Here is a 24,068-nt window from a genome sequence, read left to right as displayed (position 1 = left end):
AGGAAATCTGTATCTTTTCATATTAAGTGGGGCTATTTCCTTAGAAAAAATGGTCTTATATTAGTTCATAAATGCTACTTTTTAGATTTTCAACCACATTCTTATTCTCACCAGTAATGAATAATCAGATGTTTTGACAGTTTATTCTTTACTTTAACACGCTATTTCTCATTTTTTATGGAGCACGTAAACAAGGTACACTAGTAATAATGTGATAATGACTTATCCTGCGCTGATCAGGCAGCTCATAAGGGAAGGCTTAACTTTAAAGATCAGAGACGGAAATGGTTTTATGCGCAGCTGATTTTTCCCAGATGGTTACCATAGCTTATTATTTTTACTTCTGAATGACCTGGTCACAGTGAATGTGATGTATGTGATTTTTAAATCTTTTCCCTTATTAAAATAATTTGAAGGGGCTAGACTTTCTATCCGTGTTCAAAGCTGGTGCCAAAGTGGACTCCTCTCCCTTTTGGAGTATGAAGAAATGCGCCTGTGTTAGAGACTTTTTTTATCTACTTCAGGATTATCTCAGGGCATTTTCACCCACTTTTGCAACAAGCTGCTTCTTTTGCATGTAGTTTTCTAGAGCATATGGCTGCCCTGCTGTGCACAGAGTGAAATCACACAATTAAGCTTTACAATTTTAGGAAGAGCAGAGCTTTCATATATAGCAGAGCAGCATGGTGTTAGGTTTGGGGTGCATTGCATAGGATATTTTTCTCTTCATAATTACATCATTTGTATTCTAAATCATGGGCTATTGCTTTTTTAATGTTGATGCTTGATTTTTCTTTGTTTAAAATATTCTTCAAATGACATTTCTTGGTAATACCAAATGGGATTAAAGTGATAGAAATTTCTAGGTTGATTTTATGGAGAGTCCAGAGACTTTAGAAATTTTTCACTGAAAGGACTTGGATTAAGGAAGAAAAAAAACATCGTCAACTATCCTGGACTTTCCCATCAGAAAAGAATGCAGCCAAAATGATTTTACTAGAAAGACTAGATGATAATCTGATTACATATAGCTTTTGTTACATCATTTTTCTTCATCTCTTCGTACTTTTAAAATAAAGTATTAAAGGCCTCAGGCCATGAAATTATGGTTAGCACTGTCAACTGGTATTTGCAGTCTTTATTCAATATCAAATTCAGTAAACAAGGCTGGTTATGCTCAGTAGTAAAGTAAAATGTACTTAAAGAGAGAGATTGTTGGTTAAACTATTAGCTTTACATTAAAAAGAATAAATGGGGATAGGATATTCTGATCCTAACTCTTTGTAGCTTTCTCAGATATATACTTAGGAGCTCTGATTGAATATTGTAGCAATATGAATGCGGTTGTTCGTAATTAGGTGGTGCTGTAGATGCTAGGATTCAAGTTTTAGAGTCTAATGAATGATCACATTTACTAACAAATGTATGACCTTGGAAAATCTGCATAGCCCGTTTTCCTTCTCACATCTGTAGGAAGGAGAGAAATAACCCCATTTTGATTGGGTGTTGTGTTGGTTTAAATAAGATAGTAGGCACAGAGGCTTCAGACACAAAACCAATAAATGATACTGCCCATTTCTGGAGCCTTTGTTTGAATCCGCCAGGCGCTCCTTGGAAACTCTGTGGGGCAGTTCTACTCTGTCCTATAGGGTCGCTATGAGTTGGATCGACTTGATGGCACTAGGTTTGTTTGTTTTTTTGGTTACAAGAAGAAAACATACTCTGGTTGTATAAAAATCTCTTAAGGTGAATAAATTAAGAAAATGATTAGCACAGAATTTTAAGTTTCTTAGTAGCTCATTTCCTTAGGAATAAAGGATAGAGTTTAATGCAATATTGATAGCAAATATTTAAAATGACTGATATGTGCAGGCCTATTTAATACTATCCATATTAATCTCATGTATAAGTTATACCAAAGTAATGTATAGCAATCTATTAATCTCAGTATTCTATTATCCCATATTTTTTCTTGCCAGTTTTACCCTTAATTCAACAACTCTCCAACCATAATACAGCCACCTCAATTAGTTTTCCCTTTATGTACTCTATTCTTGTGAATTTTCCATGCTTCTTTGGAAGAAAATTCCTAGAAAATCGCTTAGTTATGTGATCTAGATCTTTAAAACATTCCCTAGGAAACAAGTAAACAACCAATAGTAGGATAATAACCAACAGCCACTCATAATGATACCTGGATATTATCTTTTGAAGTTTAATATGGATCACTAGACAAATTAAGATATGTTGTTGAATATAGTGCCTGAAAACTGTATTTAAATCAAATCCCTAATGATTTCCATTTACCTAGGCATACCCATCAGAGTCCGTAAGGAAACAATGGAATATGGACTAATTTAAGAAGGATTTACTTACAAAGTAACTATTTCTAAATGTGTTGTTATAAAGGAACCAGAAGGTACTATGTTGTGACCTTGAGTAGTAATAGCTGAGCCATCATTATTTCTAGCATGCTGGGTTGGAGGAACAGGATATTGGACAGAGAATCACATATAGCACGCTGGCACGAAAGGACCAGGGTCCTTCTCTTAAGGGTCCCAGCCAACTCCAGTCAACATAATAGTGAGGAATCCTGGGGAATAAAAATCCTGATCTTATGCTCCTCCCTCCCCCAGCCTCTTACCAAAGTTCCCCAGAGGAGAAGGGGGCCTGTTGATAAAGTTTAGTGCTTCACAAACTTAAATGTCCATAGCAATCACCTGGGGATCTTGGTAAACTGTAGATTCTAATTAAATATGTCTGGGGTGGTGCTTGAGATTCTGCTTAAAGTGCTTTGCTGTCCTAACAGACCTACACTTAGCAGCATAACCCTCAATCCAATATAACTGTCAGAGCCCCTCTATGCTTGTCTTAAACAGATTCCAGGTAATGATACAAAGGTTTCTTGTAAAGAACTTGGAAAAAATATAATAACCTGAATTCACAGGGATGAAGGAATGCTGGTTCTTACTAAAGTAATGCCATTTTTCCTGTTTTTTTTTTTTTTTTTAATTTGAAATTATTTACTGCATTAATTCAAATTGTAGTTGAAGAGTATGACCCAACACTCTGAATCTAGTGGAATTTATTAACTGTGGTCACTGATATTCAAGTGCTTGCTTTTTTAGGAATTAGAGCTGTCCCATTTTATAAAACATTATAGTGTATGTAGGTGATGTCTGACATTGAGGGTAAGGCAAATATATTACATAAAATTACTTTGTTTATTTTGAGTAGGAAAATTTAAATGATACCAGTTGACATGTTACATTTGTTAGTGGAATGTTCTATGATTAAATTAATTCATGGAAAGAGAAATGATAAATAATACAAAACAAAAACAAAAAATCATTTGAGTTCTGAAGAGTATGATACATCCAATCCAAAAAAAAAGAAAAAGTAAGAAAATGAATGGAGTGGATCTTAACATTCAGCTTCTGGATCAATGTAATATGAAAGTTAATTTGAAGCTGTTGGGCAATAAGGATTAAAAATTTAATTAAATTAAAGGCTGAGACAGTTCTAAAAGTGTTAAAAGTATCTGTGACCAATACCAATGGCAATTATATGGTAACTTTTATCATGCCAATTATAAGAATCCCTAAAAAGAATATAAAATCCCAATTTTTTAAATATAAACTTGACATTTTATAGCACACTATAAATGTAAGACCTGTTACACCAAGCATTGCTGGTGTAACTGCTGATATCTACATGAATCTCATGAATTCCTGAATTTGTTCCATTTCTGAGGGGAAGGAAAGTCCATGTACCAAGTTTAGGGTATTTATCCAATAATTAATTGTGTGGTTTTCAACAGTTATTTAGTCCATCCACTGGTGCCTGAATAAGTAGCAAAATAATTCAATGTATTCCAAACCCACAGATCATTGATTCTGACTCACAGCGAACCTATAGAGTTTCCAAGGCTGTAAATTTCTACGGAAGCAAACTGCCACATCATTCTATCATGGAGCTGCTCGTGGTTTCCAACCACCAACCTCTAGGTTAGCAGTGGAGGCTTTAACCATTCTGCCACCAGGGCTCCTTGCTCAATCTATTAGGCCTATGAAATTTAACAAGCTAATTTAATAACACATGATGTCTCCTTTTCATGTCCCCCACTTTTTGTTCAGGTTCCTCTAATTAAAAGCAAACAAACAAAAACACATTTATTTCTTAGTCTCAAATTGTTGAAAAATAACTGTCCAAAGATTTGGGGCCTAGATAGAGCTCATTCTAACTCTGAAGACCTATAGCTTTAGAATGTTCTTTTGTAAAGTGGAAAATGGGCCTATTAAGGGAGCATGACCTTAAAAACATATGGTCATAAAGACCTAATGTGATCAATTATTTAAGGATGTTTCTATACATTTCTACTAAATTTACTCTTTTGGAACAAGGATTTGGGGAGTTTTCTAACAGAAATCCAGGGAAAGTAGATGATTAAATTTATCCCTACACAGCAAAAAAGACTTAACACAAAATAGTTGAAAAGTTTTGAGTATATTACATTACAAATTGGAATGGCTTCTGAAACCAACTTAATATTATAGCTGATAATAGCAATAGTAAAAATTACTGAAATTTACTGAACTCCTACTACATGTTAGGTACTATAATTTATTGTAGAATTTAAGCACAGTAGTATAGTGTGTAATTATGAATTTTCTTTCAATTACACATTTGGACATCACATAAAGTTTACATTTATATATTTTATATGCAAGAAGTGCTAGCCACAAACTGCTATGGTAGCACAAAGAGTTTAGGTCTTAAAAAATAGGGTAACTGAACCATATTACTTAACTGTAATGATTTTTAAATGGGCAGATCCATTAAGCTTTTAAATAATTGTTGAATTGAATATGCAGCATTTCTTAATAAACTTAATTGGTCCAATTCTATCACTAAGAAATTTAAAATACTTTGGTTCTTACATATTCTTGATATGTATTTCTTTACAAATGAATTCTCTGTGCTTTTGAATATATTTAGTTGCACTACTACTGTTCTCATCAAATAGTGGCAAGTATTATTTCTCTTTATGCTGAGTTTATTTGCATTGATTTTAATATATTTTGAAATGGAAGATTTTACACAAAGATCATGAGCCACTTAATAGTATGCTCCTGAATTTTCTTTCATATTGTTCTCCTATGTACTATCATCTAGTTGTAACATATATCTAATCATTTTTAAATTGCTGAAAAAAAACACATGTAAAGTATATATGCTTTGATCAGAAATGTATGTTATTAAACAAGTGGAAAATATTATATGAAAGATGATAAAGCATATACAGCAGAAGTAACATGCTTTTACTCTGGCATCTGTACAATTTCTTGATCTTTCTTGCGCTGAGCAAGGTAAGGAAGAAGTTATTAATTAGCAGCATCTCTGTTAAATATGAAGCCCTGGTGACACTGTGGTTTTAAGTGTTAAGGCTGCTAAACAGAAGGTCAGCAGTTTGAATCCACCAGCCGCTCCATGTTAAATATGTCCTCCAAAAGTATTTTGTTCAGCCATTGCAGTATGTAGGAAAAAAAAAAAAAAGGTTAAATTTTAATATTTTTAACTAATGAGCAACTTCTATGCTAAATAGCAGAAGAAAGATGTGGCAGTCTACTCCCTCAAAAGGTTACAGCCTCAGAAGCAAATTCTACTCTGTTGTAACTCGCTGGCAATAGATTTGTTTTTTTAGGTTTATGTGAAGTATGTCCTCAAGAAGTGTTTTGTTTGGCTGTTAAAGAATGTAGAGGAAAAAAAAGTTAAATTTTAATGTTTTTAAGGTTGGCACATGGAGCCACCGCTTACCTTTAAACAAACATACAAAACCTGTTCTCTTAACAAATTTAAATACGTTCACAAGCCCTAAACACATTTTAACCTCTGAGATAGATGTAACAATTTTTGCAATGTTAGTCTTTCCTTCTTTTGGTCTAAATTCTGCTCTTAAATGTAATCCAATCGGTTGTCCTTAAGCCAACTCACACTCATGGCACCCCACGCGCGTCAGAGCAGAGCTGTGACCCACGAGGTTTCAATAGCTGATTTTTCTGGAAGCAGAACTTCAGGCCTTTCTTCAGAGGTGTTTCTGGTTAGACTTGAACATCCAACCTTTTGGTGAGCAGGGAAATGAATAATTTTCTTAAAATTGAATAGATAAGTTAACAAACTTGCTTTGTGGGAATAAAATGTAAGTCCTCTAAATTCTGCTTATTCTTTAGTAGAATAACTATTAGTCTACTCTCATAGTGAGATGTGCCATATACTTAAAATCAAATGTGCACACACACAATAGCTATTTTCAATTTCCAATATAATAAAAAACTAAAGGAAATTATGTTGTTATTACTGTAGGTATTGAATGTCAAGATATTTTAATTTACTAATTCTAGGTAAAAACTGGAAGTTATATATCCTGGCCTCATGATATCAAACACAATACAAAAAAAAAAGAGAAAGGCATTACTGTACATTTGAAAAGTTGAAATGAAACAAAAATAAACCAAACTAAATATTTTTATTATCAATAAAATGCAAATGGTTAACTTGCTAAAATAGAGGTTACTTTTCCCTTTCAAACAAATTATCATAATCTGATTTAAGAACAAATTTATAATGTAGCTACTGCTACTTACACGATACTTTATTGTCAAAATAAGTACTATAACCTTGGAAAACTAAGATAAATGCAAAGTTGTAATATTGCATTCATTTTATGTTCATTGTTGTGTTACAATATAATCTAAGTAGACAAAGAGGGGTTCCGGGATTTCCAGATAACATTTAATAAGTAATGCTGCTGATCTTTTCTACAGGAGCCCCTACAAATTTAAAAGTAAATATTTCCAATAAAACCTACAATTCATTAATACTAAACATGTCCTGTTTAAAAAAAAAAATGCTCTTCAAAGTAACAAATTTTTACTGAATATACATAGCAGTGACATAGGATCATAAATTATGGATGTGTGATTTTTAAGATTATGTAGTAAAGGGCCCATCAATTTTCAAATAAGGAACTCGAAGCCTGAAGACCTTTCATGGCTGAGTTATAGAAACTCAGTAATAGACCAAACCCAGTGCGGTCGAGTCAATTCCAACTGATAGTGACCCCATAGGACAGAGTAGAACTGTCCCATAGAGTTTCCAAGGAGCACCTGGCAGATTCGAACTGCCAACCGTTTGGTTAGCAGCCATAGCACTTAACCACTATGCCACCAGGGCTTCCTCAATGATAGAAGGGCCACTTAAATGTCATCTTTTCCAAACATCCAATTGATGTTTGAATCCTCTCTATGACCTCTGTGTAATATGATGAATTTTTCTAACATTAAAGACTGATACCCAAAACTTAATCTACTACCTCCAATCTATTTTCTACTACTAATACCACATGTTCTCATATTACACTAAGATTCTCCAACATAAAAATAAAGTCAGATACTACCTGATTAACCAAAAATGTTGATACTTGTAACGAAATTAAGCTCTCTGTTCATATGTGTGCAGATATGGCTAATTCCTATCATAATAATAAACCTGTGGCCTTCAAGTTGATTTTGACCCTTAATGACACTATAGGACAAAGTAGAAATGACAAATATGGTTTCCAAGGCTGTAAATCTTTAGGGAAGCAGACTGCCATATATTTCTCCTGTGAAGCAGCTGGTGGGTTCGAACCACCTATCTTTTGTTTAGCAGCTGTATGCTTAATCCTTTGTGCCATGCCATTCAAATATATGAGTTTAGCTGATTAACATGGAAGTTGGATGAGGTTTAAAAATAACATTGAATCAACAGCATTTTCTTTTCGTAAATTTTTAAATGCAATTTACGATTCAAGTTGGCATTGAAGAAAACAAACGTATTGATCTAGAAGACACTATAGAGATGATCCACTATTGTGGATTAAAACTGTGTTCTACTAAGGGTTACAGAAACTAAGTGGTTTTCCTTGTCCCAAGAGTTTACAACTAGTGAAAGGTGGATTTCATTGTTGACCTGATATTCTTTCTGCTGCATCTTTCCTCTAAGGTAAAGTAGTTCCATTAAGCTAAAAAGGAAAAAAAAAAAAAGCATGAGTCAACCAAAATTTTCATAAAAGTAATACAAAAAAATGAGGAAAAATTATTTAGCATGTGGAGAGCACATCACGGCAAAGGAAATATCCATATGCATATGACCATAAATCTTGCATTTAACATTTTCTAAAATTATAAAAACCTACTATGTATTTAAAAATAGCCAGCTTTTACATATGAAAATGCTTCATCTTGACATTAATTCTTTGATCACATCCTCCTTTCTTGATTAATTCTTATGTAAGATTTGCCCAACCAAATGCCTTCAATTAAGTGACCCAGAATTTATAACATTTCACTTCATTCATTCAATCATATATCCATACAACAAGTACCACATGAATAGAATATTATCCCTGCCTTTGAGAAGCTCATCATATAGCGGAAAGAATCACCTCAAACAGACATCGTCTTTTAAAATTATCGTAAACTCTAATAAAATAGCTTAACATTTTAATTTTCACTATAACAAAATGAGTTATATCTGCTTTTTACTGAAATACACCTGTTACAACGGTCAAGTTGATTTGATAAGCTAAATATGGTGACTAGAAGCACTTAGTGTTTGCTGGCACATTAGGATTGAATGCACATACCTTGCAATACAAAGTAAATTTATATTTTTGTGGCATGTACTTAGGTTTTGGCATTTTTATTGACACATGGTTTAGATCAGGCTTTTGCATTTAGTACCTGCAATATTTATCCTTTCAGTTAATTTATAGAGGGATATATACAATGTGTCTTCTTTCTGTTTAAATTATAAAAAAGTTCTGAAGTATTTAACTGCTTACCATATTTTAAATTTTTTATGAATTGAAATTTTATATCAGTTTCCATCCACGCCTTTTAATCACTTAAGATGGATATTCTCCTGACCTTAATTTTCTGGATTTGTATTGTAATCTTTATGTTTTTTACCTTAAGAGTTATTGATGTTTCTATTTTCAGTTGAAATTGACATATAGGTGCTTTAAAAAAAAAAAAAAAAAAAAACTTTTGTCCATTTAGAACCGGGAAACTAGCATTGATTAAACAACATTTAAAGTCCTTCATAGGATGTGACAGGCTTCCAGCTAGAGATATTCATGTATTGTTATCTTAAGGTGTTGTTCTGACCTCACTCAAACAATCAAAGTTAGAGTTTACATAATAAATACCTTCGCCTCCCACCCCTGCCACACACTCACACAAAGCTGCTTTGATATTGAACATCCTTTTTTCTTAATGACATTATTGATAGTGTTGAACTCCTTGGTAAAATTTTCTTCTTTCCTCTGAAATTTTCTTCTTTAGGTTTTCAATCTTTTCTTTTTCTTCATCCTATTAGAAGTCCAAATTTATTTTAAAACTACCATGAATTCTTCAAACTCATCTGTAATACTTAAAAAGTCAAATTTTAACACGCACAGGAAATTAGAGGTAGAATCCCTACTTACAATTCATGTTTGGTTGGAGAGACTGGAATGATGCCACAAAGTACAAAATGCAAATTTTGTTAAAAAGAATTTTGAAACAGCAGGAAAATTCACAAGTGGCGGAAGCAAATTTAGAACACTTGAGCACTTCAGTAGAATTAAACTTTAGATTACCATGGAGGGGGGGAAGTGGAATTTCAACAAAAAGCATCACTTTGGAGGGATGCAGCCCTTCTCTCACTGTAACTAAGTGGCCACAGATAAAGAATCTCAGAACTGTAAAGAGACTGTGTGATCATCTAGTTCAAGCTTTATTTTAAAAGAGACTGAAATAAAAAGACAACTTCTTGTCAAAATCACACAAATGATTGTCAAGAATAAGGTCTTTCAAACACCATTCCAGCGATGGTTTCCTTTTTTTTTTCTCCAAATATCGCATGTATAGATAGTTCATAACAGTGTATCCCATAAACCACCACATTGTCTCTACCCTCTTACTATCGGAGGCACTAACTAAAAGAGAAAAAAATCGCCTTAAAAATATTTCAAAACCAATAATATATATATAATTTGAAATAATTGGTTACACTGGCAATTCAGGATTAGTGAAATGATCATTTTAAACTAAGAAAAAATATCCGTTTTGCTTTTTTCATATGCATAGCATGAACAAAACCTAATTGAATAATAAGTTTCAACCAGTCATCCTTCACTATAAATCTGGTAAAAAGCAATATGTGAAATATTTTCAATTATAATTCTCTTAAAGAATTTAAATATATCCCTTGCATTCTTGATTCGTGCTGGCTGGTTTTTTTGAGAAAATAATTAAAATTTAAATATCTCATTAGGTCAGATTGAATAACATTTTAATTAGTGGTTTTACAATTAAATATATTTTCTTCATTTCACTTGGTATTATTTAAAGATTTAAATAAAGTAGTCTTCTGAACTAGACTCATAAAAAATCTATACCAACTGTAGTTAATCAAATAATTTATATTTAAATGGAATGACATCTTTTTTCTCCATCCAGATTGCTTGAAGAAACTTAAGTTTCAAGTTTAAAAAAAAGTTTTCTAAACTACTTCATTAATTTATATTTATCTTTTTCTTTAACTATCCAGTTGTATCAGTGCACAATGAAATACGCTAATATCATAAGAGAAAAAATATTAACAGGATATTTTAGATAGACTCCTAATAGTTGCAACTCACTTTCATAAATTTGGTACAATATTGACTGACATTAATAATAGTGTCAAGAACATTGTTAATGAAAGGAAATGATTACAGGTGGAAATTTTAAAAGGTATTTTAAGTTTTTCTGATTTAGATCATTTTTTAAAATGTGCCCTAAAATTACAATTAGGCTAAATAACCTAAAAATATATTTATTTACTTTGAAAACTAAGCCAATTAAATGCTTCCCACTGTTCTTAATGTCCCAACATTTTTCTTTTTCTAATGTTGGTTAGTCCATTAAATTTTCATGAATTTAAGTGGTTTATGATAAACAAAATGTTAATATTTTGCTTTTATACAAAAACTTGCATAGTATTAAAATATATATGTATATGCAGGTTTCTTTCTATAAAATATTCTGATTTTTTATACTACTTAGTATTTTGCTACTAAGTGATTATTTTGCTTCTTTTTTTTTTTCTTTTTAATTATCATGAGTACCCTATGACAGGGTTAAGAAAGTAATTTCTTTAACTTGCATACTTCCATGCTAACAAAATTTGTTAACTTTATCATCATTTTAAAATTGTATTTCCTGATACATGTTTTTGTTTGTTTTCTTAACTAGTGAAAAAGGCCATAGATTTTAAATCTAGAGGATTTAAATTGTTTCCAGGGAAAGACAACAGCAACAAGTTTTCTATCTGTGAGTGTACCCCTTTTTGTTACTTCTTCTAGTGCAAGAGTAAAGTTTGTGTTGTCTGTGTTGTTTGTGTGTGTTTTATCAAAATGTTTTTGTATTTACCAGATTAACTGCATTAATGTCTATATATAACATGCATGGTGATTATTCAATATTTTATTGTATTTAAATGTGTATCCAGTTTATGGATTAGTATGGTAAACTCCCAACCTCAGATTGTTTCTGCTAAAATTTATCCCATTTTTCAATATCTAAAAATAACACTGGAATGTTGTTGCTACTCTAGGTTTGTGATTCTAGGATATGAGGGGAAAAATGGGTAAACGTATCTAAATTTCATCATAAATAAAATTTTTCTAAGTAGGAATTTATTTTATAATGTTTTTAATTTAAAAAGTACTATTAATTTGAACTAATTTAGTCAAGATCTTTAAGTCAAAAAAAAAAGTCATTGGGAATTGAATTAATTTTTTTTTACTCACTTTTCAAAATCTCACGAAATGATGTCCGTAAATATACATATTTTTGTACTGCCCAAATTCAGTTGTGCTTAAAATTCAGGGGTTTGCAGATAATGTGAAATCCATCTATGAATCAGAGACTAAGAACTCCCTAATTAGACCATTAATCTATGTTACTATGAACAAACATAGCTTCATTTTTAGAAGAATCATGCATTTTTTTTTTTGAGTGAGTGGTATAAGTAAACAGCAGTTTGAAGAAATTTCCTACCTCACTCTTCCTAACGTGAATATTAAATACTTTGAAAGAAGACATTTATGGCACAATACCTGATTTTTAAAATGACACTTAGAAAATAAGACAGTCATTCCTATAAATTACATATATATTTTTATATCAATAATTTTTCAGGAAGACTGTTTTTCAGCATTGTTATATTTCTTTAATTCAAAATCATGTGAAGAAATAAGTTTATAGCTATTTCTTTAAAATAACAATCATTTATTAGTTATATCAGAAAGAGGATTTTACCTATATGTTTATCCACTTGTACATAAAACAGTAAATGAACAAATTAAGCAGTAACTTCAATTATAAAGAAACAAACTTGGTGCATGTATGTTATCAAATTCTTTAAGAGGCCAAAATTTTAAAAAGTGATCTTGTTACTTAGATTTGAGAATACTAAAACAATAGTGGCAGATACCAAAAGGAAATCATTGGTCAAATTGTTTTAACTGTTTTGAAAGTACCGAACAGTTAACTTTCAAATATTTAGCTGTATAATTATTATTTCCTGATATATTGTTTTGGGATTAAAACATATTTGCAAGACTGATATTGTCAACTTTTTTAAGGAAAATAATAATGTTACAATATTTGACTCATATGTGATATTATTTGATACATCTTGAAGAGAAAGACATATTTCCCATAATAGAAAATAGAAATAGGAAAAAATTTTCCAGAATGATTCAACTCCATCATGCATACATAAAATAACAATATCCAAAGTTAAATGTTTACAGGCTTATGTATGAGACTGAATATCTGGCCCTTATATATATTTTCTCATTTTGATTACACAAATGTCATTTTATATGTTGCATGCTTCAGACTTGCAAAATATTCTGAGAAATTCAGACTTTATACTAAGAAATACAAGATTTATCTGAATAATTATAAGAAGTATGTAACTATACTATTGCATTATTTTCATTGTTCTTGCACATGGGTTATGAGAGGGAACTTAGATATCACAGTACCTGGCAAAAAAAGAAGCCTGATTAAAAAAAAATATATATATATATGTATGTATGCAAATATGTATATATATATATATACAATTTAAAGAACATTTGTTTTAAGAGTGCTAGGGGAATGTTAATATGAGGCTAAAATGTTAATTATGAGACAGCAGTATTAGTAATTTGCCTCATAATTTTAAAATAATTTTTGCAGTAATCCATTGTATTTTATGTAAAAGATAACAAAAGGCTATATTGTTTTAATTTGGTATTATTATTACATATCTGTTAATCACTCAAGTCTTCATCTCTTTTGATTAAAAAAAGAAATTTTTTTTTTTTTGATATCACCTATTTAGCGCAGGACAAACAATTAAAAGAGGCTATGTTTAGCTGACATTTCCCTTTCAAAAGAAAAAAAAAAAAAATCAAAGCACATGCTCCTGAAAAACAACAAGTTCTATCACTGCCACTGCCAGAAGTAAGCAGAATTGTGGAGGAGGTGAAATATACACACTGCCCAAAACATGTTTCTTATGCTGGCACCTTTAAAGTTTAACTAAAAAATGAATTAAGAGATTCAGGAACCTGCAGTAGTCTTTATGGGGAGAGTTTGATTGTTTAAATAGCTAATTTAGATTTTTTTTTTTTTTACTTTACTACTAGGAACTTACATAACTCCTATCTGCTCCTGTTGTTCTTTATTAGAAAGAGTAGGTTTCTCATTAAAGAGAAAAACAAGTATTTTTTTTTTTATTTAAAAAATAATAACAAGTATTTAGGATTTTAAATGGTGGAGGGAATGAACTACTAGCCTTACCAATTTTCTAGTTAGTTCTAGAATGTTGAAGTGGAATTACAAAGAAACTGTGAGTTCCCAAAATGTTTTTTTTCCTTCCTTTCCTCTTCTTCAAACCCATAGTTTCATTCATTCACATTACCCATTCATTCCACAACTTTATTTGAGCTACTTCTTCATGGCAGCACCACGTTAAGCTGAGAAGATAGACGAATGAATAAAATATAGTCCTAGCCCTCAAGGATTTGTCATTATACTGGGAAGCTAAATGAGTTAAGAGGCAACTCTTTGTAAAACATAAACTGTGTTAGTATAAAACAACATTATCAACACATAATGTTTGAGGTTAAAACAGGATGGAAAAGCACGTTTCATAAGAAATAATAAAAGTGAGAAATCTAATAAAAGCCTTTTTTTTTTTTTTTTTAACAAATATGGCAAAGCAACCAGTTGTATAAGTTAATGTGGGGATCCCTTTTAGTCAGAATCCATTAATTTTATTTTTTTAAAGAGTAGGTTATTAACTATGTAAAATCAGAAGTCTTAAGAAAACATACTTATAATAACAATATTACACTTTGAGTTTTATTTTAAAGCATTTTTAAAAGCTAGATAATACAATAATGTTTAAAGTAATTAAGATTCCTAAAGCATGTCTTATAAACACATGTAACAAAGATACTCTGATGTTACAAGAAATAAGCAATTCATTTAAAAATTGTGTAGTTCTGTATACCTCTTCTTTATTCTCCTAAGTAATTATGTGGAAAAAAAGGACTCATGTTTCATTAGTAAAAATAATATAATAATAATACCCTTAAAGATCATAACAAAAAGAGTATTCCCCTTATATGATGCTCTTTTTTAAGAGACAGCACCATGCTCCACGCAGTTAAACTTTTAAGGAACACTTATGTTTTTACCACTCTGCAAGCTATTGTTCAAATTAAAAGAAACAGAAGTGATAAGTTGTTTGTTTGGCATTGTGCAGTGAGAATAGTTGATTGAATAAATACAAATTTACTTGAATGTTTGGCATCACTTAGGTATGAATAATCCTGAAATATCTAAATATCTGATGCAAGGGATTATATACTTTGACCCTAATTTTTTTTTATTTTAAATATTTTTAACTAAAAAATATTAAATACATGTGTTATGCAGACTGTGCCATTATCCTTACATTTTAAATTGGGAAGTCTTTCTTTGAGTGCAGATATCCAGAAACACTGGTTCATCTGACATTTCCAAACAGACTAAAATAATCTTGATGATTAAAACCATAGAATCTGGGATTAAATAGGTGAAAATGGTGAGAATTATAAATAAATGTGTTTTGCATTTTAAGTTAGGTAGTTTGGAAAAGTATTTTGAATTTTAATTAATGACTACTTCTCTGCCTTGTTTAGCTTTCTGGAGAGAACGTAGGACTCGGGTTAATACTATAGTCTACTGAATCAAACTGCTTGGGTTTAAAACCAGACTCTGGTACTACCTAGCAATATGATATTGGGTAGATTTCTTTACCCTCTTTTTGAGTCTATTTCCTCACCTCTGGGTGTATAATAATAGTAGTTAACTTTAGTACTGTTGTGAGGATTAAATTATTTGATATTTATAAATGATATAAAATAGTGCTTGCCACAGGGTTAGTACTGTGTTAGCTATTGTTATCATTCATATAGAAAATTTAACCAAGTCTCAATTTTTGAGAAGATAATGATGAAGAAATGGAAAAAAAAAATGAATTGTTATTACTTTTATTTTCTAAGGTACTCACACACCTATAATTTGTATACTAACCTATAATTTGTGTTATATATTGTAATAGAATAAAATAGTTAAACCTCCTTCATGCCAGCTCTTTTCCTTTTCTCTACTTCATGTTAAAAAAGTTAGATTTTAATAAAATATAATACAATATCTTCAAAAGCCTTTAAAAGATAGGAAAATGTACTTTCCTTAGAAAATGCTCAATCCATTAATGACAATATCTAAGATATTACTATCAGTTAAACGACTAGCACATCTTTATTAAGTTATTAACCCCTGTCTAAGCATTGTGTGTACATTAAAATAAATACAAGTTTTTCCCTCTTTATCAAGTTTATAATCTCTTTGTATAAAAGACTAAGGTATATGAAACTATTAATTATAATGTAATAAAAAACAATTTAAAGTTTAAATATAAAATTTCCAAAGAAAATACTCCGAGTTATGTAATAAAAGAGGGGTTAGAATATTCTGCAAAAATTGCAGGTTACCTTTTCGAAGAAATGGACTTGACCTGAGTCAAGTCAAGGTTAGGATTTGGACAGGTGAAAGGGAAACAGAAACATGGAGAAAACATAAATGAATGAAATAAGCATGGCTAAGCAATAAGCTGAACAGTGGAGAGTCAGTTGGTATTAAGTGATGGATGCATCTTGTTGACTAGTGGAAAATTCATTTGATATACTAACAAATTTAGAATCATAGGAGGCATTAATAGCAATAAAAATTGTATATTAGAAAGTTTAGTCTTCCTCTAGTATTCAGGATAGATTGGAGGTGAATGATAATGTAGTCACAAAAGCATCAGAGTGATTAGGTTGAACTTGAACACCCACAGCAGGTGATAATAGGAATTTTGATGGCATTGTAATGGACTATTGAAATAGCAGAAAGAAGCTTGGCAGACATGACAAAATCATAGACTGGAAGTCATTAGCGAAGACATAGTTTTCAAGCCAAAAGGAAAACATAAAATGTGAAGAGCTGCAGTCAGTGCCGTTAAATTTGTCCAGTATATGTGGAATTGCCAAAACAAAAGAATATCCACAAAGCAGAAAGTTAGAGAGGAATTAAATAGCAAATCAATGGACCTAGAAAAGCAAAAATATCACTTGTTTAGACGGATTGAAGAGTTTGTGGTAAAGTTGACAACAAGGATATCATTGGTGATATTTATGAAAGTAATTTTAAAGAATGATAGAGGCGAAATTTTATATCTAATTGAAAAAATGGCAACTTTAGCCAGGCCATTGCTATTAGACCATTATCTAATAGCTATGTTTCTATTCAAATGAATCAGTTTGAACTCACTGACCCATGTAAACTAACTGATGCTGAAATCTAGCGGCTCTCAACATTGACTTTATGTTAAAATCACCTTGAAGAGAAATACACACACACACAACGATGCCCTGGACCCTGTCTAGGCTAGTTGCTTTAGACTATGTAGGGGTGGAACTAAGCATCTTTATTCCTTAAAGCATCACAAATGATTTGAATGCATAGTGTGAGATGAGAACCACTGCAAGATTTAGGTTATTTCCTCTCTGGAGCCTCTATTCAGGCACTGTTACATTCTTCAAAAGAGCAAATATAGAAGTTATTCTTCAGTTCACAATAAGATTGGATTTACAAAACAACATCACTAAGATATTTCAGAACTATGTGGTATGTTAATCTTCATATTAAAAACTCTATCTTGGGAAATTCATTTATCCAGTGTGATCACATTCACTGATAAAATTAATAAATCTTTCGTTAACTGGGTACTCTGAAGGAACTGCTGAAAAATGTGTACAATGGCAAAGTAAAACACAGTCATGGGAATTGCTAGGGTGCTTGTTTCTCAGCATTATATTATAATTCAGTGACATGCACCGATGGTAATTTGCACCTTTGTTTTACTTTACCATCGGCAGACACAAAATTGCTAATAACTTTAAACTTTTTCCAGAGGTTTTATTTTTTTATTGCAACTTTAAAAATGACAATAACTCATATGATACAGGCATAACAGGTAGTGACTATAGCTGATGGCTAATAGAAACTATGGCACTGATAACCTGGGAATGCCCTTTCAAGAGATTTTGCAATTTGATAGTAATTAAAGATGAAATGTAAAATGTTAATGTGTCATATTCAGAATAGTACAGGTCATTGGATATCAACCTTAAATTTAAAATTTATTTCCTTATGGGTCCACAAATAGAAAAAAAAAGTTTTGTCTTAGTTATTGGGTTATAAAATTACAGTTTATCTTTTTATACGTGAACTATAGTGACTGTAAGAAAATATATGAATACATATAATGTAAATTTTTTAATTAATATAAAACTTGATTTTCTAATTGTGTTTTTTTTTTTTCTTTCCCCCCTATTGTTACAGTAAATGAAGGAGGTATTAAAACAGCTTCCAATTTATGCCCAGATCCAGGTGAACCAGAAAATGGGAAGAGAATTGGATCAGATTTTAGGTAATGTTTTCAATCATTTATTCCATTGTTTACTTTGTCAAATTTAAATTTTATAAATAACTAATAATATGAAGATGAAGGCCTGATGAATTAAAACATAGAATGGTAGTAGCTAGGTTTTCTATTTGTACATTGCTATTAATAATTTTTCATTATTTTGAAGTGACTAGTTGAATAACGTATCAACTTTATCAAGACTTTTTGTGGAGTTTTAATTTCTTATCATGTTACAATTGGAAAATCATGGGTTAGGATTTTAAAGACACGACTTTAAATTTTTCTACTTACTAATTCTCTGATCCTGGGTAAGTGGCTCAAATTCAGATTACTTGAGTTTCCTCTCCTGTAAACTGTAAATCAAATTTATCTCATAATGGTGCGCTCCAAAGGACATAGAGCCTGTGAAACCCTCAAGCGATGTGCTATAAACATTTTATTTGAATTTTTAGAAGTTACCAGAACTTGAACATAAGTTTTAGCTCCATCTTAAATGTAGAATTTATTATTTCAAAATTAAAGTTCCAACGACTTACAGGATGTATGTAGTATACTTGGCAGCAGTTAATTTGCTTAACTATCAAATAGTATTAAAAATAATCTGAAATTATTATTATTCCTCTGACTATAGTGGTTAAGTGCTACAGCTGCTAACCAAAGGGTTGGCAGTTCAAATCCGCCAGGTGCTCCTTGGAAGCTCTATGGGGCAGTTCTACTCTGTCCTATAGGGTCGCTGTGAGTCGGAATCAACTCGATGACACTGGGTTCTGGGTTATAGCATTTTACAAACAAAGAATAGAAGAAATTCTATCAAAATGCTAAAAGACAAATTAACTACAATTCACAGCTACTTATTTTTACAAAGTATCTACGGTATATTAAATTATAATTTGTAATTATTGATAATGGTTATATTTACACACAACACACATTTCCAATCTTCATGACATTACTTAAGTTTCAAACTTATTCTTTACTTCTTTATATTTTTTTGCATAGAGACAGGTGGTACTCTAAAGAATATCCCTATGAAGGAAAAAAGTGTTCTTAAAATATAAATCTGTAAAAATTCTGTCCCCATAAATCTTTTAAGATGACATGAAATTTTATTTTACTATACTTACAGTTAAAAATAATATTATTGCAACATGAATACACACGTAATTTTCTGAAATATTGGAGAACTTTGTTTAATTACCCCACCAAATTTAATACAGATATTTTGAAGAAACACACCAGAGTGATACTCAAAAGACCTGGGATCTAGTCAAGCTCCAACCCTAGTCCAATAAGTGACTATTAAAATCAATTAAACCTCTCAGTCTTAATTATAAAAAAATATATATTTTATAGAGTACCAAATGGTAGTCAGTTTGCTAAGTGATTCTATTTTTAATATCACCTTTACCCTATACACTGTGCTATATATCTGGTTCATTTATAATCTAATACTTATGCATATAACCTATAAATAATAGATATATAGCACAGTGTATAAGGTAAAGGAGATATTAAAAAACTAATAATACTTATACAATATACCCTATCCCCCACATGTCTGTCACTTTGCTGTACTGTGGGGGCTTGTGTGTTGCTGTGATGCTAGAAGCTGTGCCACTGGTATTCAAAGACAAGCAGGATCACCCATAGTAGACAGGTTTCAGCTGAACTTCCAGACTAAGACTAAGAAGAAGGACCCGGCGGTCTACTTCTGAAAAGAATTAGCCAGTGAAAGCCTTATGAATATCAGCAGAACATTGTCTGATATAGTACTGCAAGAGGAGCCACTCAGGTTGGAAGGCACTAAAAATACGACTGGGGCAGAACTGCCTCCTCAAAGTAGAACCCATTGCTGCCGAGTTGATTCCAACTCAAAGTGACCCTATAGGATAGAGTAGAACTGCCCCATAGTGTTTCCAAGGAGTGGCTGGGGATTTGAACTGCCAACCTTTTGGTTAGCAGCTGAGTTCTTAACCACTGGGCCACCAGGCCTCAAAGTAGAGTCAACCTTAATGATGTAGATAGAGTCAAGCTTTTGGAACTTTCATTTGCTGATGTGGCACGACATAAAATGAGAAAAAACTGTTATAAATATCCATTAATAAACAGAACCTGGAATGTACGAAGTATGAATCTAGGCATATTAGAAAACATCCAAAATCAAATGGAACACATAAAGATCAATAATCTAGGCATTAGTAAGCTGAAATGGACAAGTATTGGTCATTTTGAATTGGACAATCATATGGTCTACTATGTTAGGGATGACAACTTGAAGAGGAATGGCATTGCATTCACTGTCAGAAAGAACATTTCAAGATCTATCCTGAAGTACAATGTTGTCAGGGCTAGTATAATATCCATAAACCTACAAGGAGGACCAGTCAAATTTATGTACCAACCAAAGGGCCAAAGATGAAGAAATTGAAAATTTTTACCAGCTTCTTCACTCTGAAATTGATAGAACATGCAATCACAGAAGAAGGCTCAGCAGTTGGAAAATATAGCCCTGGTGATAGAAACAATATTGGAGATCGCATGACTGAATTTTGCAAGACCATTGACTTCATCACAAATACCTTTTTTCACCAACATAAACGGCAACTATATACATGGACTTTGCCAGATGGAATACACAGGAATCAAATAGACTATATCTGTGGGAAGAGATGATGAGAAAGCTCAATATCATTAGTCAGAACATGGCCAGGGGCCAACAGTGGATCACATCATCAGTTACTCATATGCAAGTTCAAGGTGAAACTGAAGAAAATTAGAACCAATTGACGAGAGCCAATTCCAGACAAGTTGTGGAATGACATCAAGGACATCATACATGAAGAAAGCAAGAGATCGTAAAAAAAACAGAAGAGAAAGACCTAAATGGATGTCAGAAGAGACTTGAAACTTGTTGTTGAATGTCAAGTAGCTAAAGCAAAAGGAAAAAATGAAGTAAAAGAGCTGAACGGAAGATTACAAAGGGTGACTCAAGAAGACAAAATAAAGTATTATGATGACATGTGCAAAGTGCTAGAGATAGAAAACCAAAAAGGAAGAACACGCTCAGCATTTCTCAAGCTGAAAAAACTGAAGAAAAAATTCAAGCCTTGAGTTGCAATACTAAAGGATTCTATGGGGAGAATATTAAGCGACTCAGGAAGCATCAAGAGAAGACAGAAGGAATACACAGAGTGACTATAACAAAAAGAATTGTTCGATGTTCAGCCATTTCAGTAGGTAGCCTATGTTCAGGAACTGATGGTCCTGAAGGAAGAGGTCTAAGCTGCGCTGAAGACACTGGCAAAGAACAAGGCTCCAGGAATTGACAGAATACCAATTGAGATGTTTCAACAAACAGATGCAGTACTGGAAGTATTCACTCATTTATGCCAAGAAGTTTGAAAGACATCTACCTGGCTAACCAACTCGAAGAGATCCATATTTATGACTATTACCAAGAAAGGTGATCCAACTGCATTCAGAAATTATTGAACAATATCATTAATATCACACACAAGCACAATTTTGCTGAAGATCATTCAAAAGGAGCTACAGCAGTGTATCGACAGGGAACTGCCAGAAATTTAAGCCGGAATTAGAAGAGGACATTAAACCAGGGATATCATTGCTGATATCATATGGATCCTGGCTGAAAGCAGAGAATACCAGAAGGATGTTTACCTGTGTTTTATTAACTACGCTAAGGTGTTTGACTGTGTGGATCATAATAAATTATGGATAATATTGCAGAGAATGGAAGTTCCGGAACACTTAATTGTGCTCATGAAGGATCTGTGCATGGATCAAGAGGCAGTTGTTTGAACACAACAAGGGGATACTGCATGGTTTAAATCAGGAAAGGTGTGTGTCAAGGGTATATCCATTTTCCATACCTATTAAATCTGTATGCTGAGCAAATAAGCTGAGAAGCTGGACTATATGGAGAAGAATGGGGCATTAGAACTGAAGGAAGACTCATCAATAACCTGCATTATGCAGATAACGCAACCTTGCTTGCTGAAAATGAAGAGGATTTGAAACACTTACTGATAAAGATCAAAGACTACAACCTGCAGTATGGATTACACCTCAACATAAAGAAAACAAAAATCCTCACAACTGGACCAATAAGTAACATCATGATAAACAGAGAAAAGATTTAGGTTGTCAAGGATTTCATTTTACTTGGATCCACAGTCAACACTCATGGAAACAGCAGTCAAGAAATCAAAACACGCATTGCATTGGGCCATCGGCTGCAAGAGATCTCTTTAAAGTATTGAAAAGCAAAGATATTACCTCGAGGACTAAGGTGTGCCTGACCCAACCCATGGTATTTTCAATCGACTCATATACATGTGAATGCTGGACAATGAATAAGGAAGACCAAAGAAAAATTGATGCCTTTGAATTGAGGTGCTGGCGAAGAATATTGAATATACCATGAACTGCCAAAAGAATGAACAAATCTTTCTTGGAAGACGTACAACCAGAATGCTCCTTAGAAGCGAGGATGTCGAGACTAGGTCTCACATACTTTGGACATGTTATCAGGAGGAATCAGTCCCTGGAGAAGGACATCATGCTTGGTAAAGTAGAGGGTGAGTGAAAGAGAGGAAGACCCTCAACGAGATGAATGGACGCAGTGGCTGCAACAATGGACTCAAGCACAGCAACAATTGTGAGGCTAGCACAGGACCAGGCAGTGTTTCTTTCTGTTGTACAGAGGGTTGCTATGAGTCGGAACCAACTTGACAGCACCTAACAATAGCAAGAACATACCCTGTAAGATATTTATTATTGTACCCTTGTTTTACAAATGAAGAAACTGAAGTTCCAATCACCCAGCTAATAATTAGATACAGCTGCAATTTGAACTCATGACTGCTTGACTCCAAAACCTGACTTCTCTTTTCTCATTCAAAAATGTATACACAAACTGTTTTGTGACATTGCTTTCAATCCTCCAAATGTGTCAGCACTCTTTCTCTTTTCACTCCAGGTCCCCATGTCCATTCATCCAGTTTTCCTGTCCCTTCCTGCCTTCTAGTGTTTGTTCTCAGACAGGTGTTGCCAATTTGGTCTCCTACACTTGATAGAACTAAAAAGTACATTCCTCATGTGTGTTACTGTTTATTTTATAGACCTGTCTAATCTTTGGCTGAAAGGTAGACTTTGGGAGTGGCTTCAGTTCTTTTTTTTTTTTTTTTGTATTGTGCTTTAAGTGAAAGTTTACAAATCAAGTCAGTCTCTCATACAAAACCTTATATACACCTTGCTATCTTTATTTTATTATATAGAGTTGCCATGAGTCAGAATTGACTCAATGGGAATGTTTGCTTTTCAGTATACTCCTAGTTGCTGTCACCCTAATGAAACAGCACATTGCTTCTCTCCACCCTGTCCTTCCGTGTCCATTCAGCCAGCTACTGTCCCCCTCGGTCTTCACGTCTCCCCTCCAGACAGGAGATGCCCAGATAGTTTCATGTGTCTACTTGACCCAAGAAGCCCACTTCTCACCAGTTCTGTCTTGTAGTCCAGTCCAATCCCTGTCTGAAAAGTTGGCTTTGAGGATGGTTCCTGTCTTGGGCTAACAGAAAGTCTGGCAGTTATTGGTTGTAGCTTGGCACCATCTAGTTCTTCTGATCTCAGGCTGATGTAGTCTTTGATTTATGTGGCCCATTCTGACTCTTGGGCTCATACTTACCTTGTGTCTTTGGTGTTCATCATTCTCCTTTGCTCCATGTAGGCTGAGATCAATTGTTGTATCTTAGATGGCCACTTGCTACCATTTAAGACCCCAGATGCCACTCTCCAAAATGAGACGCAAAATGTTTTCTTAACAGTTTTTATGCCAGTTGACCTACATGTCCCCTGAAACCATGGTCCCCAAACCCTCGCCCCTGCTACTCTGGCCTTTG

At 32.7% G+C, this 24,068-nt stretch overlaps 1 protein-coding gene across 3 annotated transcripts in view; it reads left to right on the top strand.

The window, feature by feature from the left end:
* Positions 1 to 24,068, top strand: part of CSMD3 (CUB and Sushi multiple domains 3) — a 1,388,861-nt gene that overhangs the window by 564,759 nt on the left and 800,034 nt on the right. For 2 of the 3 annotated variants that reach the window (XM_003408442.3, XM_003408441.3), the window contains 2 exons: positions 11,322 to 11,399; positions 18,063 to 18,150. In XM_003408442.3, the coding sequence (XP_003408490.2) occupies positions 11,322 to 11,399; positions 18,063 to 18,150 (166 nt within the window). The remainder of the gene's footprint in view (positions 1 to 11,321; positions 11,400 to 18,062; positions 18,151 to 24,068) is intronic. The other variant, XM_064268007.1, reaches the window with a different exon arrangement.

This window comes from Loxodonta africana, chromosome 14, assembly GCF_030014295.1.
Source record: "Loxodonta africana isolate mLoxAfr1 chromosome 14, mLoxAfr1.hap2, whole genome shotgun sequence".
In the NCBI taxonomy this organism is placed as follows: domain Eukaryota; kingdom Metazoa; phylum Chordata; class Mammalia; order Proboscidea; family Elephantidae; genus Loxodonta; species Loxodonta africana.
This window is presented reverse-complemented; position numbering and strand designations above follow the sequence as displayed.